At 40.8% G+C, this 20,899-nt stretch overlaps 1 protein-coding gene across 3 annotated transcripts in view; it reads right to left on the reverse strand.

Annotated features, from left to right (window-relative positions):
- Positions 1 to 9,665, reverse strand: part of LOC102913738 (uncharacterized) — a 52,477-nt gene extending 42,812 nt beyond the window's left edge. For 2 of the 3 annotated variants that reach the window (XM_076572297.1, XM_076572298.1), the window contains exon 1: positions 9,558 to 9,665. In XM_076572297.1, coding sequence (XP_076428412.1) covers positions 9,558 to 9,584 — 27 coding nt within the window. In that variant the 5' untranslated portion in view covers positions 9,585 to 9,665. Of the gene's footprint in view, positions 1 to 1,306; positions 5,499 to 9,557 lie in introns of those variants that run through there. The other variant, XM_076572301.1, reaches the window with a different exon arrangement.
- Positions 9,666 to 20,899: the final 11,234 nt, after the last annotated feature.

Consider the following 20,899-nt stretch of genomic DNA (forward strand, 5'->3'; position numbering starts at 1 on the left):
AAAAAAAAAAATCAATGAAAGGATTCCTAATGATATTCTGCTATACTCTTAGAATGGTACTTAGCCCAATTGTATTCAGACAAGCTTAATCCAGAAACTGATGGGAGCAGATGCAGAGACCCACAGCCAAACATCAGGAAACCCTGCAGATAAGAGTGAGGAAGAATTGTGGGTGGCATCTAGAGGGATGTAGGGAGAACACAGCCCACAGAATCAAATAACCAGGTGTCCTAGGTACTCACACAGACTGAAGCAGCAATCATGGATCCTGTAGGGTGCTTGGTCCTCTGCATATGTGTTGTGAGTACATACCTTGTTTTTGTAGAACTCCTAAAAGTAGGAGTGTGTGTAGAGGGGTGTCTGCCTCATTTATCTGCTCTTGGTACCCTTGTCCTTACACTGGGTTGCCTTATTCAGCCTTGATATGATGGTTTGTGCCTAGTCTTATTGTAACTTGTTATAGCACGTATACAGGCTAGTTTTGTGTGTCTACTTGACACCAAGCTAGAGACATCAGGGAGGAGGAAGCCTCACTTGACAAAATGCCTCCATAAGATCTATCAGCGAGGCATTTTCTCAATTACTGATCAATGGAGGAGGGTCCGGCCACTGAGAGTGGCGGCATCCCTGTGCTGGCAGTCCTGGGTTCTTAAGAAGGGAAGCTGGGCAAGTCATCTGACGCAAGTCAATAAGCAGCACTCCTCCACGGCACTGGCATCCGCTCCTGCTTCCGGGATCCTGTCCTGTTTGAGTTGCTGCCCTGATTTCCTTTAATGGTCAACATCAATCTGGAAGTGGAATCCAAATAAACCCTTTTCTCCCCATCTTGCTTTTTGGTCATGGTGTCTCATCACAACAATAGAAACCCTAACTAAGATACCGTGTCTACTTGATATCTGAGAGACCTCCTCTTTTCTAAAGGGAAAATGGAAGAAGTGGGGGTGGGTGGGAGAGAGGTGGAGGGCTGAGAGGAGTGGAGTGAGGGGACACTGCAGTTGGGATGAGAGAAGATTAAATGAAAAATAAATGAAAGAGGAATGTGGACAAGTGAGGGAAGATTGGACCCAGGAAAGGCTAAAACTTAATGGGGCAAATGCAAAATCCTGTGACTCTGTCTCAGAAAAATGGGGCTTCATTCTCCACGGGCATAAATGGCTCTAGGCCTGCAAATTCCTCTCTCTCTCTCTCTCTCTCTCTCTCTCTCTCTCTCTCTCTCTCTCTCCTCCCAATCCCTTATACAGCGTTCCATGGCAGATGCCTCAGAGCTTGGGTATCTCAACATCCTGTGGTCTCAAATTCAACCCACCTTCATCTTTACCACGTTAGGCAATGAACCCTCACACTCTCCTCTCTGAGGCTCTGAGTCTGTCAAACATAGATGGGTACAATAGTGATGAACTGACCACAGAAGAGGATCCATGACCTTTAAATGTTGCATCTTTCTTGCTTCCAGAATCAGTACAACATGTGTGATCCCGCCAAGTTCTGATGGACCCTGCCAAGCTTGGACCACAGATGCGGCGGCAGAATCTGTATGAAGGTGCTTCCTGGGACTAGGAATCACTTTGTTTACTCCTTCCATAAATTAAAGGTTCAGCTGGATGGAGTCTTAGCCTTGGGGTACAGTCTTGGGTCTCTAATTCAGAGCAAGGGCCTTCTCTTTAATGGTGTTAAACTCCTTGAAAATCTCTGCCTCTCTTTCACCTCTTGACTGTCGTATGAACCTACCTGCCGCTGTTTTTCTCTACAAAACAGACTTTTCATTTCTTTCTAAGCCCACTTGTTCTTCACTGTAGATCTGAACAAGTCATCAATAATAACCATCAAACACAAGCAATATTTTGTCTAAGAAATCAGCCCGTTACTTATTCACTTTCTCGGGACATGAGGAGAATAAGAAAAATCTGGAGCCAAAATATCATACAAATTGGGGGAGGGGTAGGGCAAAAACAGTTTTACCACACAGCTGCCATGACAGGCTTGGAGGCCCAGACACAGCTTCTGTGACAGGCTTACTGGCAGGCAACACCCAGATCCAGAAGAAGCCGTGAGCTGGCCCAGGGAGGGCCTGCATCTAAGGGGAAATACCCAGATAGTCCAAACATTCCCAGCACCCTAGACAAATGTCAGCCAATCAGGGTCCTAAACCCTGGAAATCCCCTCACCCCAACCTCTGCTATGATAAAAACCCCACCCTGCCCATGCTTGGGGTTCTTTGCTCTCACCCCTGCTTTGGGATAGAGTCTAAGCTCCAAGCTTGAAATTAAAGGCTCTTTGCTTTTACATATAGAATTCAGTCTCTGTGGTGGTTTTTTGGGGGTCCCCATGATTTGGGCATAAAACTAGGCTTTGGTTAGTGGGGCCACAGCAAAATGAGGCTGTAACTATTTTACTGACAGCAATCAGATTTTTTTATGCCTTTATCAGAAACAGAAGATAATGGCAATTTCCAGGATAATTACAATTGCAGTTGCCATGACACAGGACATTTGCAAGTTGTATATGGTGCCCAAGATTAATGTTTAAGACCAATTGTCCTATTAAGCTTCTATGCTTCCTTGACTACTAATGGATCATATAGAGAAACACAAAGCAGCCTGAATGCTTCACTGCCTGGGTGGGTGCATCAGTCTCCCAGGAACTGGAAGGTGCATTGTGCCCCAGGAGCCATGGACTCTCACCTGAAAAACCTATGATGCATGTCTTTCAAGACAGGTAGGCCAGGCCAACTCTATGGTTCCCTGTGTTGCTCACTAAAATCCTACGACCTTGAGCTCCACTGTCTGCCATTATCTCAACATTCCAATCCTCCAGGTCCTACCAGAAGAGCTGATTAAGTTCTGTGCACAGCTTCCTATGGCTTTTGCCATCTAAAGTCCTAATATTTCCAATATTCCTCCAAAGTCAGCATTCCCAGGTCCTTTGCAGCAACAAAATTACATTTGAGGTACCATTTTTTTGTTCCAACTTTCTTCTCTGCTGTTGTCATTAAATTCTCTAACCAAAACTCACCCAGGTAATGAACAGGTTTATTTGGTTGATACACCTAGGTCAGTCCCCCCTTGTGCAAGCTAAGGATAGAAACTCAAGCTAAGAACTGAAGGCAAAACATGGGGAAACTTGGTTTCCTGGCTTTCTCTCTTGCTTAGTCACTTTCTCACGTTCAGCTAGCTATCTTGTTTTTGTTTGTTTTTCAAGACAGGGTTTCACTGTGTAGCTTTGGAGCCTGTCCTGGAACTCACTCTGTAGCCTAGGCTGGCCTCGAACTCACAGAGATCCGCCTGCCTCTGCCTCCTGAGTGCTGGGATTAAAGGCGTGAGCCACTGCCGCCCGGCTCAGCTAGTTATCTTATCCAGCCCAGGCCCACTTACTTAGAGACACTGCCAACTCAGGGCAAGAGTCTTCCCACATCAATCATAATCGACACAATCTCTCTCAGATACAGTAACCTGATATTCTGATTTGGCATGCCCTCAATTGGTGCTCCCTCAGATGACCCTAGGCTATGTCATGTTGAGGGCTAAGACTAATTAGGAAAAGGAGACAATAATATACAAGACAGTTTTAAAGATCCAAAGCCCATGTGTTAATCATATCAATCACTTAAGCAGCAAAAACCAAAACATAAAGATAACAACAACTGAAAACCATAGATATGCCAGGAAATGGGAAGAGGCAAGTCTCTGAGATCAAGAAGAGAAAACGAAAACTGACTCTCCACAGAAAGTTCCCAAACCAACAAAAACTCAAGGAACTCATAACAAGAAATTTCATAAATACAAAATTGGTGAAGGTCTATCATTTTCCAGAAAATAAACAATACAATTTGATTACAATGAATAAAATCAACACCACAGATGGCACTACTAAGAAAACAAGATACAAAGAAAGACCTACAAATATATATTATGGTCCCTTAAACAAGAACTACAAGATTCTAATCAAAATCAAACTCCAAGAAATCACTAGCCACCATTCATCCTACGCACTCAGTCCTCTCCTTTGCCAATCATAGAAAATTGGTTGGGCAAGGAAGGTGTTCCACCAGAATTGGAGAGATTCGCTTGAAGCATTCTGATGTTTTAATTTTATAGAAAATAGTTCTGACTACTAAAAGGATCTCATTCTCTTATGGTAAAGAAAAAGATGCCTGTTTGGATCACTTGCACGTCATTTTGATTTCTGTGGTATGTGATTGCCTGTAAGCCTGCACCAGAATGAGGAAATCAAAACGTTTTAATATAAAATGCAAGATAACCAATTTTTTAAAGAATCAGTATGCACCAAAAGCACTTGTTTTCCTTTAATTGCTTTATAAGTCATGACACTTTTGAAAACAAGTTTATTACTATTGTGTGTGTATGTTTGTGCATGAGAGGATGTCTTCTATATGTCTTTTATAAGTGTCATATAAAAAGAGAGGGTGTCAGATCAACTGGATCTTGAATAGTAGATAGTTTATGAGCCTCCCGACTTGAGTGTTGGTATCTGAACTCAGGTCACCCCAAGAAGAATATGTGCCGAGCCACCTGCCCAGACACATAATACTCTTTATCCAATAAACTAAAAGTCCATCACAGATTAACAAGAAGAACATCAAAACCTAAATAAATAAAGAAGTAAATAAATGATCCTTGGGAACACGATGCATCAATATAGGATGCTGTGTATGGTATACTTGCACCATAAAGTGAATACGCTCCAATGACAATGCCAAACAATTTATACAGAAAAGCTGATTACAAAGCCACATTCACAGTGGAAACACTCAGAATGTCCAATGGGAATATAAAAAAATAGTACACAGATAGACACAATATGACTTCTATACTTACCACAAAGCTACAACAATCAAGAATGTGTACAGTGTTGGTCAAGGAACAGAGGGGATGGAGAGAAAAAGCCAAGAACAAAGGCAGGAAAGCTGTCAACTTTTAATAAAAAAAAAAAAACAAGGAAACTCATCCAGGAAACGTGTAATCTTGACTAATGTTACCCATCTCCCTATGAGTCTAAGTGTATAGATTAAATAAACACAGACTTCACAACTTCCACAATATTAACTCCAAGTAACCCTCAAGTTGTCGTTTCTGACCTCCAGCTACCGGTATTTCTTCCAAAGACAGAAGCCCATGCTCTAATGCTTTCTGTAAATGGAGGTGATCTCCTGCTATGGCTCCTTGTGGTTTCAGGTAAACACAGCCCTACTGATGCCCAATCCCAAAACAACACAGAAAAATAATTTAAAGTCTGCTTCCTGACACATGGATCATGGCACAAGATGTGGAATCTGCCCTATCCACCTGCCCAACACCATGGACACCTGAGAAATCTCTGCAGATCAGAAACTCCCTTTGTCCCCTGGAACTGAACTTCACTGGATCACACCATGGTGGCTGGTGGTAGCAGAATGTTAAGAGCATTCTAATCATATATTGCTGAAGGATGATCCACATCATCTCTTTCTGCCAGTTCCTAAATTATTTGTAACATTTAGAAGATAAGAATGCAATATTCAGAACTTCTAGGAACCAAACCTTCACTTTTTCCAATTTCTTTTCCTACCAAACAACAGAAGCTATGCTTGTGTGTGCACACTGGATAGTGATATCACAAGCATCACATCCTCCAATGCCAAAGTTAAACAGCCACTTTATCCCCAGGAAATCCCACACAGGGAGGCTCCGAGGAAAAGGGCCACTGCCCAGGTCATCACATGGACCAACAGAACCACAGACTGACTCATGGTCCATTCAAGTCCCAGCAGAAATGACAGCACAGCAGACCTGCTCTGAACATCCCACCCTCATGATGGTATTGCTTGTGATCTTCCTTACAACTCCCTACAGCAGAAGCAAAGAATCCTGGAAAGAACCTGCAAACTAGTACTGCTATTGCCAAGCCTTATCAGAGACCCTCATTAGCTATGGCCACCCAGCTGGGCCTCAGAATGGATGAGCAGAGCTCAAACGACTCAGGCACCACAAGTGTTTCAAGCTCTACACTTCCAGCCCAGGAAACAGAGCCCCAGTCTGCAAAGTCTGTATTTTAGTAGACATTCCTCCACTCTCCCAGAGCACTTCTCATTCCTCCTCCAAGGCCCAGGGTCCTTTATGTGCACATTCCATTACACACTCAGTGTCCAGTGCAGCCAACCCTTTGCTACTTAGTTGGGAAGTCCTACAGCCAAACAGGACACATTCAAACAGTGACCATTGATAAAGCAAAAAAGAAGCCATGAATAAGAAAACAATGAAGGGTCAATGTATGGCTTGGAGGCAACAAGGAGACTCTGGGTGTGATGGAGTTTTTCTCTCAAATAGTTATTTTGAAAAGTTCAAACAGGCTTCTGGGCCTTATGCTCCCGAGGCTAGGGACTTATATGAGAGCACTCCAAGGATGACTCACATTTTTCACTTTAGCCTGTACATCTTATACCAGGAAAATAACAGTCCTGTGAGGCAGGGCCACAACATTTTACAAAGATCCTTCCTCTATGTTGGGTGAACTAGTGTAACTGCAGGAATTTAGTTACATGATAAGCTCAGTCCTTTGCCCAGATTCTTGATTGCTATCATCTCTGGAAGTCAAGAAATGGCCAGTCAGGACATTTATTGATGCCTAAAATTGATTACCTGGCTCCATATTGCTAAAATCAATACTGCCAAAGCAGGAAAGCTCTCACCCTCCTTCCTGCATTCCTTCTCTGTGCTGTGAGTTCATCAGCCTCAAAGTTGGTCAGGGAACTCAACTCTTGCACAGGTCCTTCTTCATTTATAACTCTCCAGTAAGTCAGAGAGATTGGGGGACACTCATTCCCTGGCCTCTTATCCTTCTCACTGACCAGTCAAGGCCCAGCCTGGAAGAAGTTGCAGGACTGCCTTCCCAGCCCTGGGCAGCAGAGGCAGGATTAGGTATTCGGAGTATTTCTCAACTTCATAGCTCCAGGCAAGCCTGGGCTACAGGACATATTGCTCTAAGCAGAAATAAATAAATCAATAGCACTTGAGAAAAAAGGGATGACATTCTTAATGATCAAGAAACATTGGAGAACAGAAACAGAGATAAGATCAATAATGCACATAAAAATGTTAAAAATGATACCAATAAGTGGCATTTAAAATAATAAAAATAATATATTTTCAAGATTAAATGACATAGCTCTATTGACTTTGAAAAAGGGTAGGTCCTTCCCAAGTAGAGGGAAGACTATTAATAAGAGACTGATTGATCTTGCCTGTAAGTACATGTTGGCTGCTGAGATCTGTAACCTGACAAACACAGTTACAAACAGTGGCCTGTTTCTCAAAGTTCTCAGCTGACTTAAACTATGTGAATCAGGACTGAATGTATCTGCACAGGAGAGTCTCCTAACGCAAATTCAATATTCACTACCTCAAGGTAACTTTCTCAAATTTTACACCCACCATCTGGTCTGTCTTTATTCATATGACATGAAACAATACATTCTGGAAAATTGCAAATTAATTCCTCCTGCCACAATCAGGTCCTTTTTCATAATGGTGACTCCAGCACCTGACTGCCTACCCTGTTTCCCCCTGCAGTGTACACAATAAACTATTCCTCCTAAACTGGTCTGAAGACAGAAGCCATGAAGCACATGAAAATCCTTTTCCTGTAACTGCCATAGACAGTCTACTACATGACTCAAATGGATAATTTTAAAACTTTGAGGTGGTAGTCTTTTAATTTAAGAATTTTTGGAAGTGTAATATAGGACAACAAGGTCATTGCCCTGGAGTGCAACAGTCTGAATTCAAGGCCACCTGAGTCAATAGAAGACCGCTTGTCTCAGAAACATTTTGCTAAAGGCTGGAAATACAGCTGCTCTGGAAATACTTTGTCTTCCCGGGGAGAAATCACTCCACACACTTAGGAGATTAATATAGAAAAGTCTCTTTAATGATAGCATGCTTCTATCTCTGTCTAATGCTCACAGAGGAGCCAACCTGGACAGTCTGCATTCCACTTATGCTGTCATCCTTAGGGTTCTTTTAGGTTCATGCCCCAGGCTACACTTTGAACAACTTACACAGGGACAGGAGACTGCAAGTCTGAACACTTAGGCAGATGGAGACTTACACAGCAAAGATATTATCAGAATTACTTCTGAAGAACACCAGTGACCTGATACAGCAGGTCATTCTTCAGTGACAGGGTCCTGAGGTGAAAGTGCCAGGGAATGAGAAAGACAGGAAAAGTAGAAGGTAGAAAAGATAAAAGCTGGGGTGGGGAGGTCTTGCACAAGCTATGTCTCATGCCAAGAAAGCTTCATGAGAACAGCAACATCATGTATACACTTCCAGCGGGAAATGGAAGGAAGTGGGGAACTTCTATGAAGTCAGCAGAAACTGTCACACAAGGGGACAAATTCAGGAGGAGTCTAATCAAATAATACTGCACAAGGGGACACAGTGTCTTAAGGACATTGCTGACTCAGCCTACAGTGGTCCTGGAACTGACAACCACAGCTCCATGTGGTGGGAAGAGTTGGGTTCTCAGGATCTGAAGCAACCCCTCCACAAAGGCCCTGGCCCCAGACCACTACCAGCTCTATAGTCCTGGTTTTAGAGAAGGAGCTCTGTTTCATTCTCAATATATCAAGGCCTTAGGCCAAGCTCCCAAGGCCTAGACTCCAGGCTGTTACTAGCTCTCCCAAGAATATTCTTCCTCCCTGCCTGAGGACCTAAGTAAAACACAACAGTGTTTTACTTTTCCAATAGTTGTCACCTGGTGTCATACTGCTCATCTCTCAGAACTATGCTTTTCTCGAGAAAACTGGAACTTGAAGGCACACCAGGCCTTAAGGGAGGTTGTGACCCTGTAATGCCTCCTTGAGCAGCTAGTTAGAGGCCTGTTCTTTGATACAGGAATGGGCCTAGTGCCTGGTAGTCAGTCAGGGGTGTCTCCTTTTTGACTGTTTGGAGCCAAATGTCTGGACAATTCTGGTCAAAAAAATATGTAGCCTAACATCCTTATCGCTACCAGGCCTGGTTAGCACAGACTCATCTTTGGAGTATTGTAGAGGCAGTCCTCCCTTAGCTACATTGTGAAACTATCTACCAAGATTTGCAAAACATTTATATCACCAATTCTTCTCTTCATCACAGCTAAGTAGTAGAGTGCTACCCAACACAAGAGATGCCTTTTACAACCTCCACAAAATTAGCTGTAAATGATCTTACAGGTAAAGGTTAAATTCAAAGTGCTGAATGTCTAGAAGATACTGGAGAAAGCAGGCCTCTCCAAGTTTGGCACCCTGCCTGCCATGGATGCACCAAAAGCATGGTGTTATTGACTACAAATGTGTTTCTACACACAGCTCCCTGCTCCCAATGCTCTGAAAAGACGCAGCCCACAGATCAAAGTTATTCTGAGGCCTGTGCATCCAGGGAGTTGCAGGGACCATGTGGGAATGCAAAGGACAGGGAATCTGGCTGCAGATTCCTACACAGCCCCAAGGAGGACCCGCCAAACTGCCTCCTGCACCTCCCCATCTGCTCATCCTCATCTGCGGACAACAGCTCCTCACTCACCATGTCGTGGCTTCCCAGTTCGCCCATTGCACTCTCACAGATTCGCACAGCAGCACTCACAGCACAGCACACAAAGGCACTGGCATCAGCTCCTCTGCAAAGCCAAGCCCTCCGACTCCCGGAAGGGCCCTGCACCACTCTGACTGGCAGTTTGGCTTGGAGGCCCTGATTGGCTAGTGAGGCCTGAGTGACAGGAGCACCTCCCTTAGGGTTACAGTGTGCTTAAAGACACAGCACAATGGTTTCTGACCCTGCCTTCCACCCCAGACCCAGACCTTTTCCAGGCTGCAGAGATATGCATTTCAATAGCACATGCTCTGGCTCCTACAGCTGACCCTGTGGTCTTCCTGCACTCCATAGGCACTTCCCCTTCTTCCTCCAGAACACTACGTGACTAATTTGCACAGCCATTTCCTCAATGTGGAGTGGAGTGATTCCCTGTCCCACAGGTGAAGGGTGCCCAGAATATTCACAGTTTTAAAGAGAGATTTAAGGACACAAAAGGAGATGTTTGTTCGGTGGCTTCACGCTGAGGTGAGGTGAACTGAAGGTCCTTTTACCTGTTAGTCACAGGCACTTCAGAGAACAAGGGGAGAAATGCAGGCACCAGATAAAAACACAGAATGATAGATTTGTCTCCCACCAGAAGGCTGAATGATGGCTCCATTGCTGTCGAAGTTTTCTTCCGGAATTCAGGGCAAAGTCTTGACAAATGAATAATTATAAAAAGAGTAGTCTTCAAAGTAAGTTGAATAGTTAGAGAATAATGGAGCTAGGAAGAATGTCTTTATGAGAACTATTGTTCACCAGCACATCTTCTTCAGTGGGCAAGTGAAAAAAAAAAGGTTGCATAATTTAAGGTTGTCTTCATGAGCAGAACTGGTAAAACTCAATCTCTCCATGTGTGTAGAAAGTGGATTTATTAGAATGTCTCCCAAGCCATGGTCCAGCCAGTCCAACAATGGCTGTCTACCAATGGAACGTTGAAGACTCCAGTAGTTGTTCAGCCCATGAGGCTGGATGTCTCAGCTGGTCTTCAGTATACACCAAAATTAACAAGATGTAGGCTCTAATGCCTTTAAAGGAATAAACTTGGTAGCCAGGGATAGGGCAAGCAGGCAAAGAGAGAGAGCTTCATTCTTCAATACCCTTTATATATGTAGGTGGCTACCAGAAGGTGTGATTCAGATTAAAGGTGGATCTTATTCTTGGTTTGAAGGATTTTTGCTGTTTTTGAGACAGAGATAATATGTGTAGCCCTGAAACAGATTCTGTAGACCAGGTTGACTTCAAACTTAGAGAAGTTGACTGCCTCTGCCTCCTGAATCCTGGTGTGAAAGCTGTGCACTGCCACCAAGATGCCATAGGTGGATCTCATCACCTCAAATGATCCAGATTTAAGATGGGTCTTTAAGTTCAAAATCTTTAAGAAAATTCCCTGACAGGTGTACCCAAGACTTTGGGTTTTTGTTCATTCCATAGATAGTCCATTTAGGTACCAAAAATAGCCATCACAACAGCCAAGACAGAGAACTGAGAAAGATTTCTTACCTGCAGGAGGGAAGGAGAGCATGGGAGTCATTTCCAAAGCAGTGTTTTTCCTAAACAAAGGAAGCATGGGGACTTACTGAGGGAGTCTGCACATGTTCATGGAGAGTTCTGCCTATTCCTAAGCATGCTCAGTTAGCAAATCCACTTCTGAACACGATCACAATGGAAAAGCAGGGACATTTGGGACATTCTTAGCTCAAAGTCATGCCAGAACATATATAAATTATCAAAATAATGGAAGGAAATGACTTCTGGTATGTCCATCTTGTACCACAAGGTCTTAGCTGAAAATTTTGTAAATCACACTATAAAAGTAGATTGCTTTGGAACCTATGCTACATGTCTGTGGGGCATTTACCCACCAACTCCACAGCTCCCCAGAGTTTTTTTGAGTGTGAGCAGCAGGGAATATTAGATAGAAGGATTTATATTGCAGAGAGAAACAGATAGAAAATAAAGGATAGCCTTGAGAGGGCTTGAAATCTTTTCCAATGGGCCCTGACTGTCTCTGCCTCAGGGTATTTATAGAGACGCCAAGGGATGGAGCAAAAGACTTCCCCCCCAGCACAGCCAAGTGCAGACCATTTCAGACACCTGCACTCAGGCCCGTGGCCCTAATCATCCTCCATGCGGACTTGCTGGGTAAAGCCACGAGGAACCTGAAAATGGGCTCCCACAGGTCCCCCTTTGTTAATATATAAAAAATAACTCATTAATAGCTTACAGAAATCTCCATAGCTGTTATACCTCCAAGTATGGGAGTAGAGGATGATAATGATGGCATTTCTCTTTTGGATTAGGTCCAAGGTGACTATAGCAGCCTTTAGCTGCATCCATCCCTTTCTAAATCAAAAACTCTTAATGTAATTGCAAACTTAAAGAATCCCTTATTTCATAATTACCAGTAACAAGTTAACATAAATATTGCTATCCACAGTTACAATTCTCTCAATCTTAAAACTCAAAGCAAACTCTTAACAGAACCATTTGAAGTAACATATATGGTGCTATGTATAGTTAACAATTTTCTCAGTCTTACAACTTTAACTCTTAGTAGAAATATTTGAATTTTCTTGCTAACATCAAACTTATATATTTCCTTAACTCCACAAAACCAGGGTGCATTAATATTAATAGGTTAAACAAAATTTCTGCAAACATACATTCAACCTTAATTCACTAATAACTCCTCCTTTTCTTTATAATTTTTAAAAATAGTCTCAAACCTAGTTAGAAGAAAACCCAAACTCATACAATTCCTACAAACCCATATTGAAAAGCAATATTTTCAATCTAACCATTAACACTTTGAAAACTTTTAGCAAAACATCCAAAAGCAGTTTCTTTCTTTCTTTCATTTATTTATTTATTTATTTATTTATTTATTTATTTATTTATTTATTTATTTATTTATTTATTTATTATGTATACACGCCTACACACATCCCTGTAGTCACCATGTGATTGCTGGGAATTGAACTCAGGTCCTCTGGAAGAACAGTCAGTGCTCTTAACCTCTGAGCCATCTCTCCAGTCCCCCAAAAGCAGTTTCTTAATAAAACTCTTTACACTTTTAAAGTAATCTGTTAGTATACCCCATTTGCATTTCTTACTAACAAAACATGACATTAATCCACTCAAACAACAAGAAAATATTGTTTAAATTAAATAGACAAAGGAATATTTGTAGATGAACGGTCTTGTTAAATAAGAAACACAGAGCCAATGCAGAGATGAAAGCCCAAGAGGTCAGAGCTAAAAACCTTATCGTTCACTGCTGCTGCTGTCTTCCTCAGCAAGAAACCTACTTCCTGTGTGTGTTTGCGCTTTTTATTGACTTTCTATTCTGCCTTCTCATTGGTTGTAAACCCAACCACATGACCTCCTTGTCACTGGCCATCTATACAGACCTCCAGGTCTTCTATGGTTGGTATTGAGATTAAAGGCATGTGTCTCCATGTTGGCTGTGTCCTTGAACACACAGAGATTTGCCTAGCTCTGCCTTCCAAGTGCTGGGATTAAAGGCATGCACCACCACCACCCAGCTTATGCTATGGCTTTCTATTAGCTCTGATCCCCAAGCAACTTTATTTATTAACATAGAAATAAAATCACATTTCAGTACAAATAAATATCACCATAAATATTAACTCTCCCTTTTCTTTATAATTTTTTTAAGCAAAATCTCAAGCCTAATAAGAAAAAACAAACTTTTCCATTTAAACAGTTCCATTTGTAACACAAAACCAGTTCCAAAAGTAATTCCATTTTTACATAAACAGTTCCATAAAACAATTCATTAATCACCAGTTAATAAAGCATATATGCATACACAAAACTGCATCTTGAGTTATGGTAGAAACAATAAACATATTGTCGTTCTCTTAACTAGACAGGAAGTACATACATCATTTCTAAAGTTTAGAGTTTATAGTCAGCTTTGCTATACAACACTGGGATTTAGTGAGTGTTGTCGTTATAGAGTTGTGATACTTATTGCTAGGAGACTAACATTTAAACCGTTCCATTTTTAACCCAATTCCAGAAGACAGTTCCTAGGTCATTACTATATAAGTAAACTCAAAATTGTCCCATTGCAATGAAATCACTATTTTTCATTTCATTTCTCAAGTCCCAAAATTCAAATGATAAATTCTGGAACAGCCTTCCAAATATGAAGAAATTCATAACAAAAATCCTTTTGTAGTTTTATCTCATTATTTTAAATTCAAAAATGTTCAAAAAAGGGGTTGGAGAGGTGGCTCAGTGGTTAAGAACACTGTTCTTCCAGAGGTCCTGAGTTCAATTCCCAGCAACCACATGGTGGCTCACAACCATCTGTAATGGGATCTGATGCCCTCTTCTGGCCTGCAGGCATACATGCAGGCAGAACACTGTATACATAATAAATAAATAAATCTTTTTAAAAAAATGTTCAAAAAAAAAAAGTAAATTCTGGTATCAGACTTTCACTTCCAAATTTGAAGAGACATTTTACAACCAAAACTTCTTGCAGTTAACAATTTTAGTTCAAACAAGCATCTCTGCAACTTTTGTTCTCACAGAGATCTTTTTAGGTACAGTAGTGTTCAAAACCACTGTTTTTGATGTTAGCCTAGGTTTTTTTGTGTTGTGTTGATTTTCCATGGATCTCAGCTGCAGATGCCTTGTGCTGGTTCTGGCATCTGCCATTCTTAGCTTCTTAGCGGTTTCTGGAGCTTTTGAAAACAGCACAGACTGCCGGCTTTGCAGTCTACTAGGACACTACTTTCTGTGTTTCAGGTTTTTTCACCATATACATTAAGCATAGACTCACACTTAACATTTACACTTTTTTACAAACTCACATATAACATATTAACATCTACTTATTTATACTCCTAAAGGAAACTATAGAACCACTTTAGCAAATATATTTATTACTTCTTATATACTTCTTATATTCATTCCATCTTATTCTTATTTAAACTTACATTTACAATTAGCATCTTTACTTCTTACAAGCTTATTACTACATGTCTTAAGACTTAAGGTAGTCTTAAGACTACCTTAGATACTTCTTGCAAGCTTATATTCTTAAAGGAACTCTATAGATTTTACAAACTTATATAGGGCTACCATTAGCATATATTTAACTTAGCAAACACCTAAAGATTTCTTAACACAGAGATCTAACAAGAGAATTGCTGTGGATGATTGATTGATAAATAAAACACTGATTGACCAGTAGCCAGGCAGGAAGTATAGGCAGGACTAGCAAAGAGGAGAATTGAGAGAACAGGAAGGTGGGGAGGGGAGACACCATCCTGCCATCCAGAGAGCATCATGTAAAGGCAGCAAGTAAAGCCATGGAACATGTGGCCACATATAGATTAACAGAAATGGGCTGAGTATAAGAGTAAGAGCTAGACAATAGTTTAAATAATATAAACATCTGTATGTTTATTTTATAGATGGGCTATGGGACTGCCCGGGCTTGGCAGGACCTGGAGAGAAAAACTCTAGCTACAAATGGCACCCAATGTGTGGCCAAGAGTTTCCACCTAAAACCTAAAAAAAAATCTAAAACAGAGCTAAAAACAGCTTCCTAGTTGTCTCTCTCAAGTTAGTAACAACCTGCGGGTTTGAGCTACTCTATGGTGGGTTCGTGGTGTGCGTATGGGCTTGACCTACACTATGTTACACAGAGGTGTCTCCAAGCTCCACACTATGCTGTGTATTGGATATAGTTTTTGCTAGTTAAAAAAAAAGTTTCTGGGCTACATGCTGCTTTGATAGAAGCATAGAACCACTGTTTTTAAGAGTTGATGGATCCCAGAGCTGGTGGTGGCCCAGAGCATGTGGTAAACATACCACCGCCATGATGGGAAGCTGAGGTGGGCGGAGCCACCAGCCAAAGCTCCTATTTTAGCCCTAGTAATGCTGCAGTTTAAAACAATAGATTCACAATAAGACAGAGTCAGATAAAACAAGACTTTAAATGCTTTACAATGTGTGTAAAAATGTACATAGGCTTGGAAAATAGAAAAAAAAAGAAATATATAATTATATAAAGAAATATATAGTTTTTTAAAAATAAAGTCTTTAAAAAGACAGTAAAGGTAATATAAAAAATAAGCCACTTAAAGATGGATAGTATACAGAGAATCTGGATTGTGTTGTCTTTGGGATTTTTAACTGCAAAAAACCATTTGATCGTAAAAGATGTTGAGTTAAACAAATATGTATATTTTAAAGGTACCTTGACTTCAAAATTTAGATGTAAGGATATGTTGCTTTGGAAAGGAGGCTCTGCTTTTGTTTCCATAGAAAGCCAGAGGTTATGGATTTGTTCCAGATTAAGATACATCAGGTTTGACCAGCCAAGACCCCCTGAAAGGTCTCCAATGATACCATGGCCCTGATGATCCAACATCTAGAATGGTTTCAAGGCAACTGGCTCAGAAAATACACCCTTATGGACTACTCTATACTCCTAAAATTTTCTTTGTGTCCCCATAAGATACAGCGCCCCACCTCCCCAGCAGAAAGTAGTAAGAGAAGCTATGACCAAATTCCCAAATATACCAAGCTGGCTTTGGAGATGGAATTGGCTCACTCCTTCTCTAAACCCAAACATATTGCTAAAAAAAAAAAAAAAGAAAGGTTAAGAAATTCTTTTGTCCCATGTCAAAAGAGCCCTCTGGTGTGGGACAGAAAAAAAACAATATTTTTATTTAAATCAGGTTGATTATAAATGTGATCTCTTCCTAAATAAGAAAATGGGATATGATATGGATATGATAGGATGAAAGGGTAGATTATTGAATCTACTTTTAAAGAGCAATTTGTTTAAAATGTCTTACATTGCTATGGATTTTAGTTTATTGATACAAGTTTAAACTTAATTTTATTATACTGTATATATATCTCTATTCTTGTTTGAGGTATTATGTTTATGATTCTCATTTAAATTGTAATGGATAATTAAGAAATACAGATTAATAATTATTCTTCTATGATAGTCAAACTTATAGTCATGTTGTTTTCTAGGTATACATAGATATAATTCAATTAGGTAGGTAATCTTGAAACATTTCAAAGACCACAGAATATGGCATTTAAAATGTTTGAAAAATTTAGACTTTCTAAACAATGAGACATGTCTGCTCCTGGCAGCACCAATTTGCTTCAGAGAGGAGGATGGGCATCGAAGATACTCATATGGACTTTATCTTCTCCTTGGCAAAAATAGCCATTTGGGCAAGAAACTGTTCTTGCCTGGACTACTTGATTGATTGGACATGTAGGACCCATAGGAAAGTGACCACTGAACTTTGCTTGACAAAATGGTTCTTCAGGTTCCTGCTTCACAGAGGAAACGGCCAGACGTTCTACAGGACACAGAAAAAAATGACTGAGAGACTCTAGGCCTGTGGGCTAAAGACAGATGCCCCAACTTTACAAAAAAAATTTCTTCCTTTTTTATTTTTATTTTTTGAAGTTGCATTTTAAGAATGCTATGAGCTCTTTCTACAATACCTTGTCCCTGAGGATTATAAGGAATACCTGTTTTGTGTACGATTTCCCATTGGGTACAAAATTGTTGAAATACCTTACTACTATATCCAGAACCATTATCAGTTTTTAATAATTTTTGGTATACCCATATATGAAAAACACTTCAATCAGTGCATAATTACACGTTTTGTAGCTTCCCCAGGTTGTGCACTAGCCATTAAAAATCCTGGATAAGTGTCAATGGTCACATGTACATATTTTAATTTGCCAAATTTTGCAATATGAGTAATATACATTTGCCATAGATTATTAGGAAGAAGACCTCAAGGGTTTACCCCTAAGTGAGGGACAGGAAAATATTTTGGACATATCCCACATTGTTTAACTATTTGATGAGCTGCTTCTTTGGTAAGATTGAATTGCTTTCTTTTTCTTTTCTTTTCTTTTCTTTTCTTTTTTTTTTTCCTGAGACAGGGTTTCTCTGTGTAGCTTTGTGCCTTTCCTGGAACTCACTCTGGAGACCAGGCTGGCCTCAAACTCACAGAGATCTGCCTGCCTCTGCCTCCCGAGTGCTGGGATTAAAGGCTTGTGCCACCACTTCCTGGCTTGAATTGCTTTCTTAAGCTTTTGCTATTTTGATGAAGAGCATGTGACTGTTGAGCCATTTCTACTTGGGATAATGCTACTATATCTTTGTTAACTTATCAGCTATTGCATTACCCTCAGCTAAAGGACCAGGAAGATTGGAGTGAGCTCTAATATGGCCCACAAAGCATGGCAGCTTTCTTTTGTGAATAGCGTCTTGAATTTGTTGAAACATTGACTTGATTGTTATTAGTTCCAATATTTTCATCAAAACTTATTATTCTCAAAGGAGTCAAGAACATAGATGTTCTTTCATGAAACATATCCTTCATTAGCTTACTCTGAGAAAAAGCACTTTCAGGATTTAGCATTTTCATTTCATTAGCTTTAACTCCTGATGTTATTAGCAGCTGTGATATTTAGTATTGATTTCTTATAGGAACTTTTTAAAGATAGCTTTTCTGAAGTTTGTTTCCCATCTATAAAGCAGTCATTTCTTTTTTGAATGCCTGTTTCCTTGTCTCCTTATTAGATTTGTAAAGGAATCACTCATTGCAGGCTGTTTGTTCAAGAGGTAAAGAATTTTTAATTTCACATAAGTTTCTTCATATCTAAGACAACGTTCAGTGTATAACCTGCTTTCCCTTGTTTTAAGGATTTTAAAGCGGCTTGTTTGCCCTTATAGGTAGCTTTTATCTGACCTGAGGTAAGACTGAGCTTTCTAGTATTGCTTTGAGAAGTAACTTCATTCTGAGCTTAAAATTTTTTGGACAGTATTGCCATCTTTAGCTGAAATACATTTCCCAGAATGCATTTCTCTTATATCAGTCCCTTATTGCAAGCTAGCTTTCAGACTTCATTTCCCATAGTTCTTTTCGGGTCTGAGAGTCAGCTGGTTCTTTTTTACCTGACTTGCTTATAAATTCTTGCCCGGAGGTTTGAACCAAGTTTTTTGCTTTTGCAACGGGAGATTTGAACCAAGAGTTTTAAGTTTTCAATTATGGGACATTGAGAGATTTCTATTCCCTCCTCAGCTGGCTTTAACAGGTGTCTCCCTTTCATTTGACACAGGTCCTGGATCAGAACTGCACCTGCCTCAGTTAGCTGGCATTGAGGCAGGCATTGCTTTTAGCAACTTTCCTCGGGGCTTGTGTTTGCCTTAGCCGGTCAGTGAAAAACAAAAACATTTGCAACAGCTTTTCCATAGCTCCTTCACAGAGATTTTCTCCCACTGATTTTATTCTCATTTTGCTTGTTCCTTCCCCGCCAGATGCAGAGTTTCAGGTATATGTCTGCGGCTCTGTACCTCTGCTAGCTGCCTTTGGAGGTAGGAGCTTTTTTTTCTCCCCCTGAATATGCCTCAAATTCTAGCAGCTTTTACAGGTCATGCATTTTCTGGGGAGGATTATGTCCCTTCTCTGTTTCTTCAGAGTCTTTCTCCCAGACAGTTCCCAGTTTGGTCTCAATTTATCCCCTCTACCCCAGAAACATTTCCCAATGCCACAGTGACAGCTTTTTTGCTTCTGAAGGTAGGGGCTTTAGTCCGTTTCTGTTTTCGGGGTCTGTGTGGTTTGTGTTCATAAATCAAGCTTAGCAAGGGAGGTTTTTGCCATTTCTAAACTCCCATTAGGGCAGGTGTTTTTCCCTCAGGCCTTTCACCTGGCCCAGTCCCCCAGTGGGTTGCATTTGCTTGTCTGGGTGCAAAAGGACAGAGCTTATGCCTGAGGCAATCACCCCTCAGGGCTACACTCCCTCATCTCACTGGGAGTCAGTTGAAACAAAGCTTTTCTCAAAGAGATGCTTTCTCTGACAGAAAAGAAAGCTTTACTCCTGGATAGTTCTGTTCTGCCCTGGCTGGGCTCTTTCCCCAGACAGCGTTCTGACTCAGCAGCACATCTGTTTCAGACACAGTTCAGCTTTACTGTTTTCCTAGAAAGGTCCTTACTCTGATAGGAAAGCTTTTCTCAGAATTCTTTTTGCAGCTGTGGACCTTTCAACCCGGGACTTGTAGGAAAGTGGACAACTGTGCCGTTCCCACCAGCTTTAGCTTTGTTTGTTCATTAGCAATCTTCCCCTGGGTCCTGCACCTTCCTGCCTCAGCTCCGTGCCCCAGGAAGTTTGCAACCGCAGGAACCCTAGTATCCCTGAAATGCACCCCAACTCAGAGACACTGGCCAGTTGCCTCTGGGTTTTTGGTCAAAAGAGAGGATACAATGCTAACAGTTTGCATTGCTTCAGGGGATCTTTGCATTAGGACGATTAGGAGCACCTTTTCATTCTGAAATGCTCACTCAGAAACAAAACCCTTGATGCCTCATCTTGGCTGTAACTGAAAAGCTTGGCTTTTTTGCTTTTCTCAGGTAAAGTTTCCTGCTCTATTGGGCAGGCTCTTTATGGCTCTTCACCCACACTCTCCCAAGTCCCTCAGGAGACTTTGACCCACTGTCTTTTACTAGCTTGAAGAGACAGAGCTTAGAAGGTTTTTAGAAACTTGTCCCTGCCTCCTGCATTGCAGGGAGGATTTTTAAAGCTTGAAAGAGAACTTAGGCTTTGCTGTCTTAAGAGGTTTGTTGTTTTCCCTTAGAACAAATCACAGGTGGTCCCCATACTAATGTCTTCAGGTGATTCTAATCTTTGTCCTTTTGAGAAAGTTAAAGGCTTTAGTTTTTAAGTTTGAGAGCTTTTGAGAAAGATTAAAGCTTTTTAGAGAGATTTTCCCCCCAAATTTTTCAAGAAAAGCTTTTAGTTTAAGAGAGATTTTTCCCAAGAGAGAAAGATTAACTTTCCCCAGAACTTCTGAACTTTAAACTTTTTGGCTTCTTACACCCCCATTTTTGCCTCAGGGAGAAGTCACTTTCTCCTGCCACTTGGACTTAGCATTTCAGCTGTCCCCAGGTCAAAAGCTTCCATAGGAAACTTTTTCTTCCCATAAGCTCAAAGAAGAGCTTTTTTACTACCCGTAAAGCCCAAAAATAGATTTCCCCCAGTTTGCCCCATAGCCCCCAAAGTTTAAAAAAAAAATGAGTTTTTCTGTCCAATCTTTTCTACACAATCTTACACTTCTAAGTTTTTCCTACATTATATTACTACCCTATACCTTATACTTATTTTTCACAGATAGAAATTGAGAAAGGAATAGAAAATAGAAAATTTTGACAGAAGAGAATTTTGTGCTGCAGCATTGAACATCCTTCCAGTCCATTTTC

This window comes from Peromyscus maniculatus, chromosome 5 (genome assembly GCF_049852395.1).
Source record: "Peromyscus maniculatus bairdii isolate BWxNUB_F1_BW_parent chromosome 5, HU_Pman_BW_mat_3.1, whole genome shotgun sequence".
Lineage (NCBI taxonomy): Eukaryota > Metazoa > Chordata > Mammalia > Rodentia > Cricetidae > Peromyscus > Peromyscus maniculatus.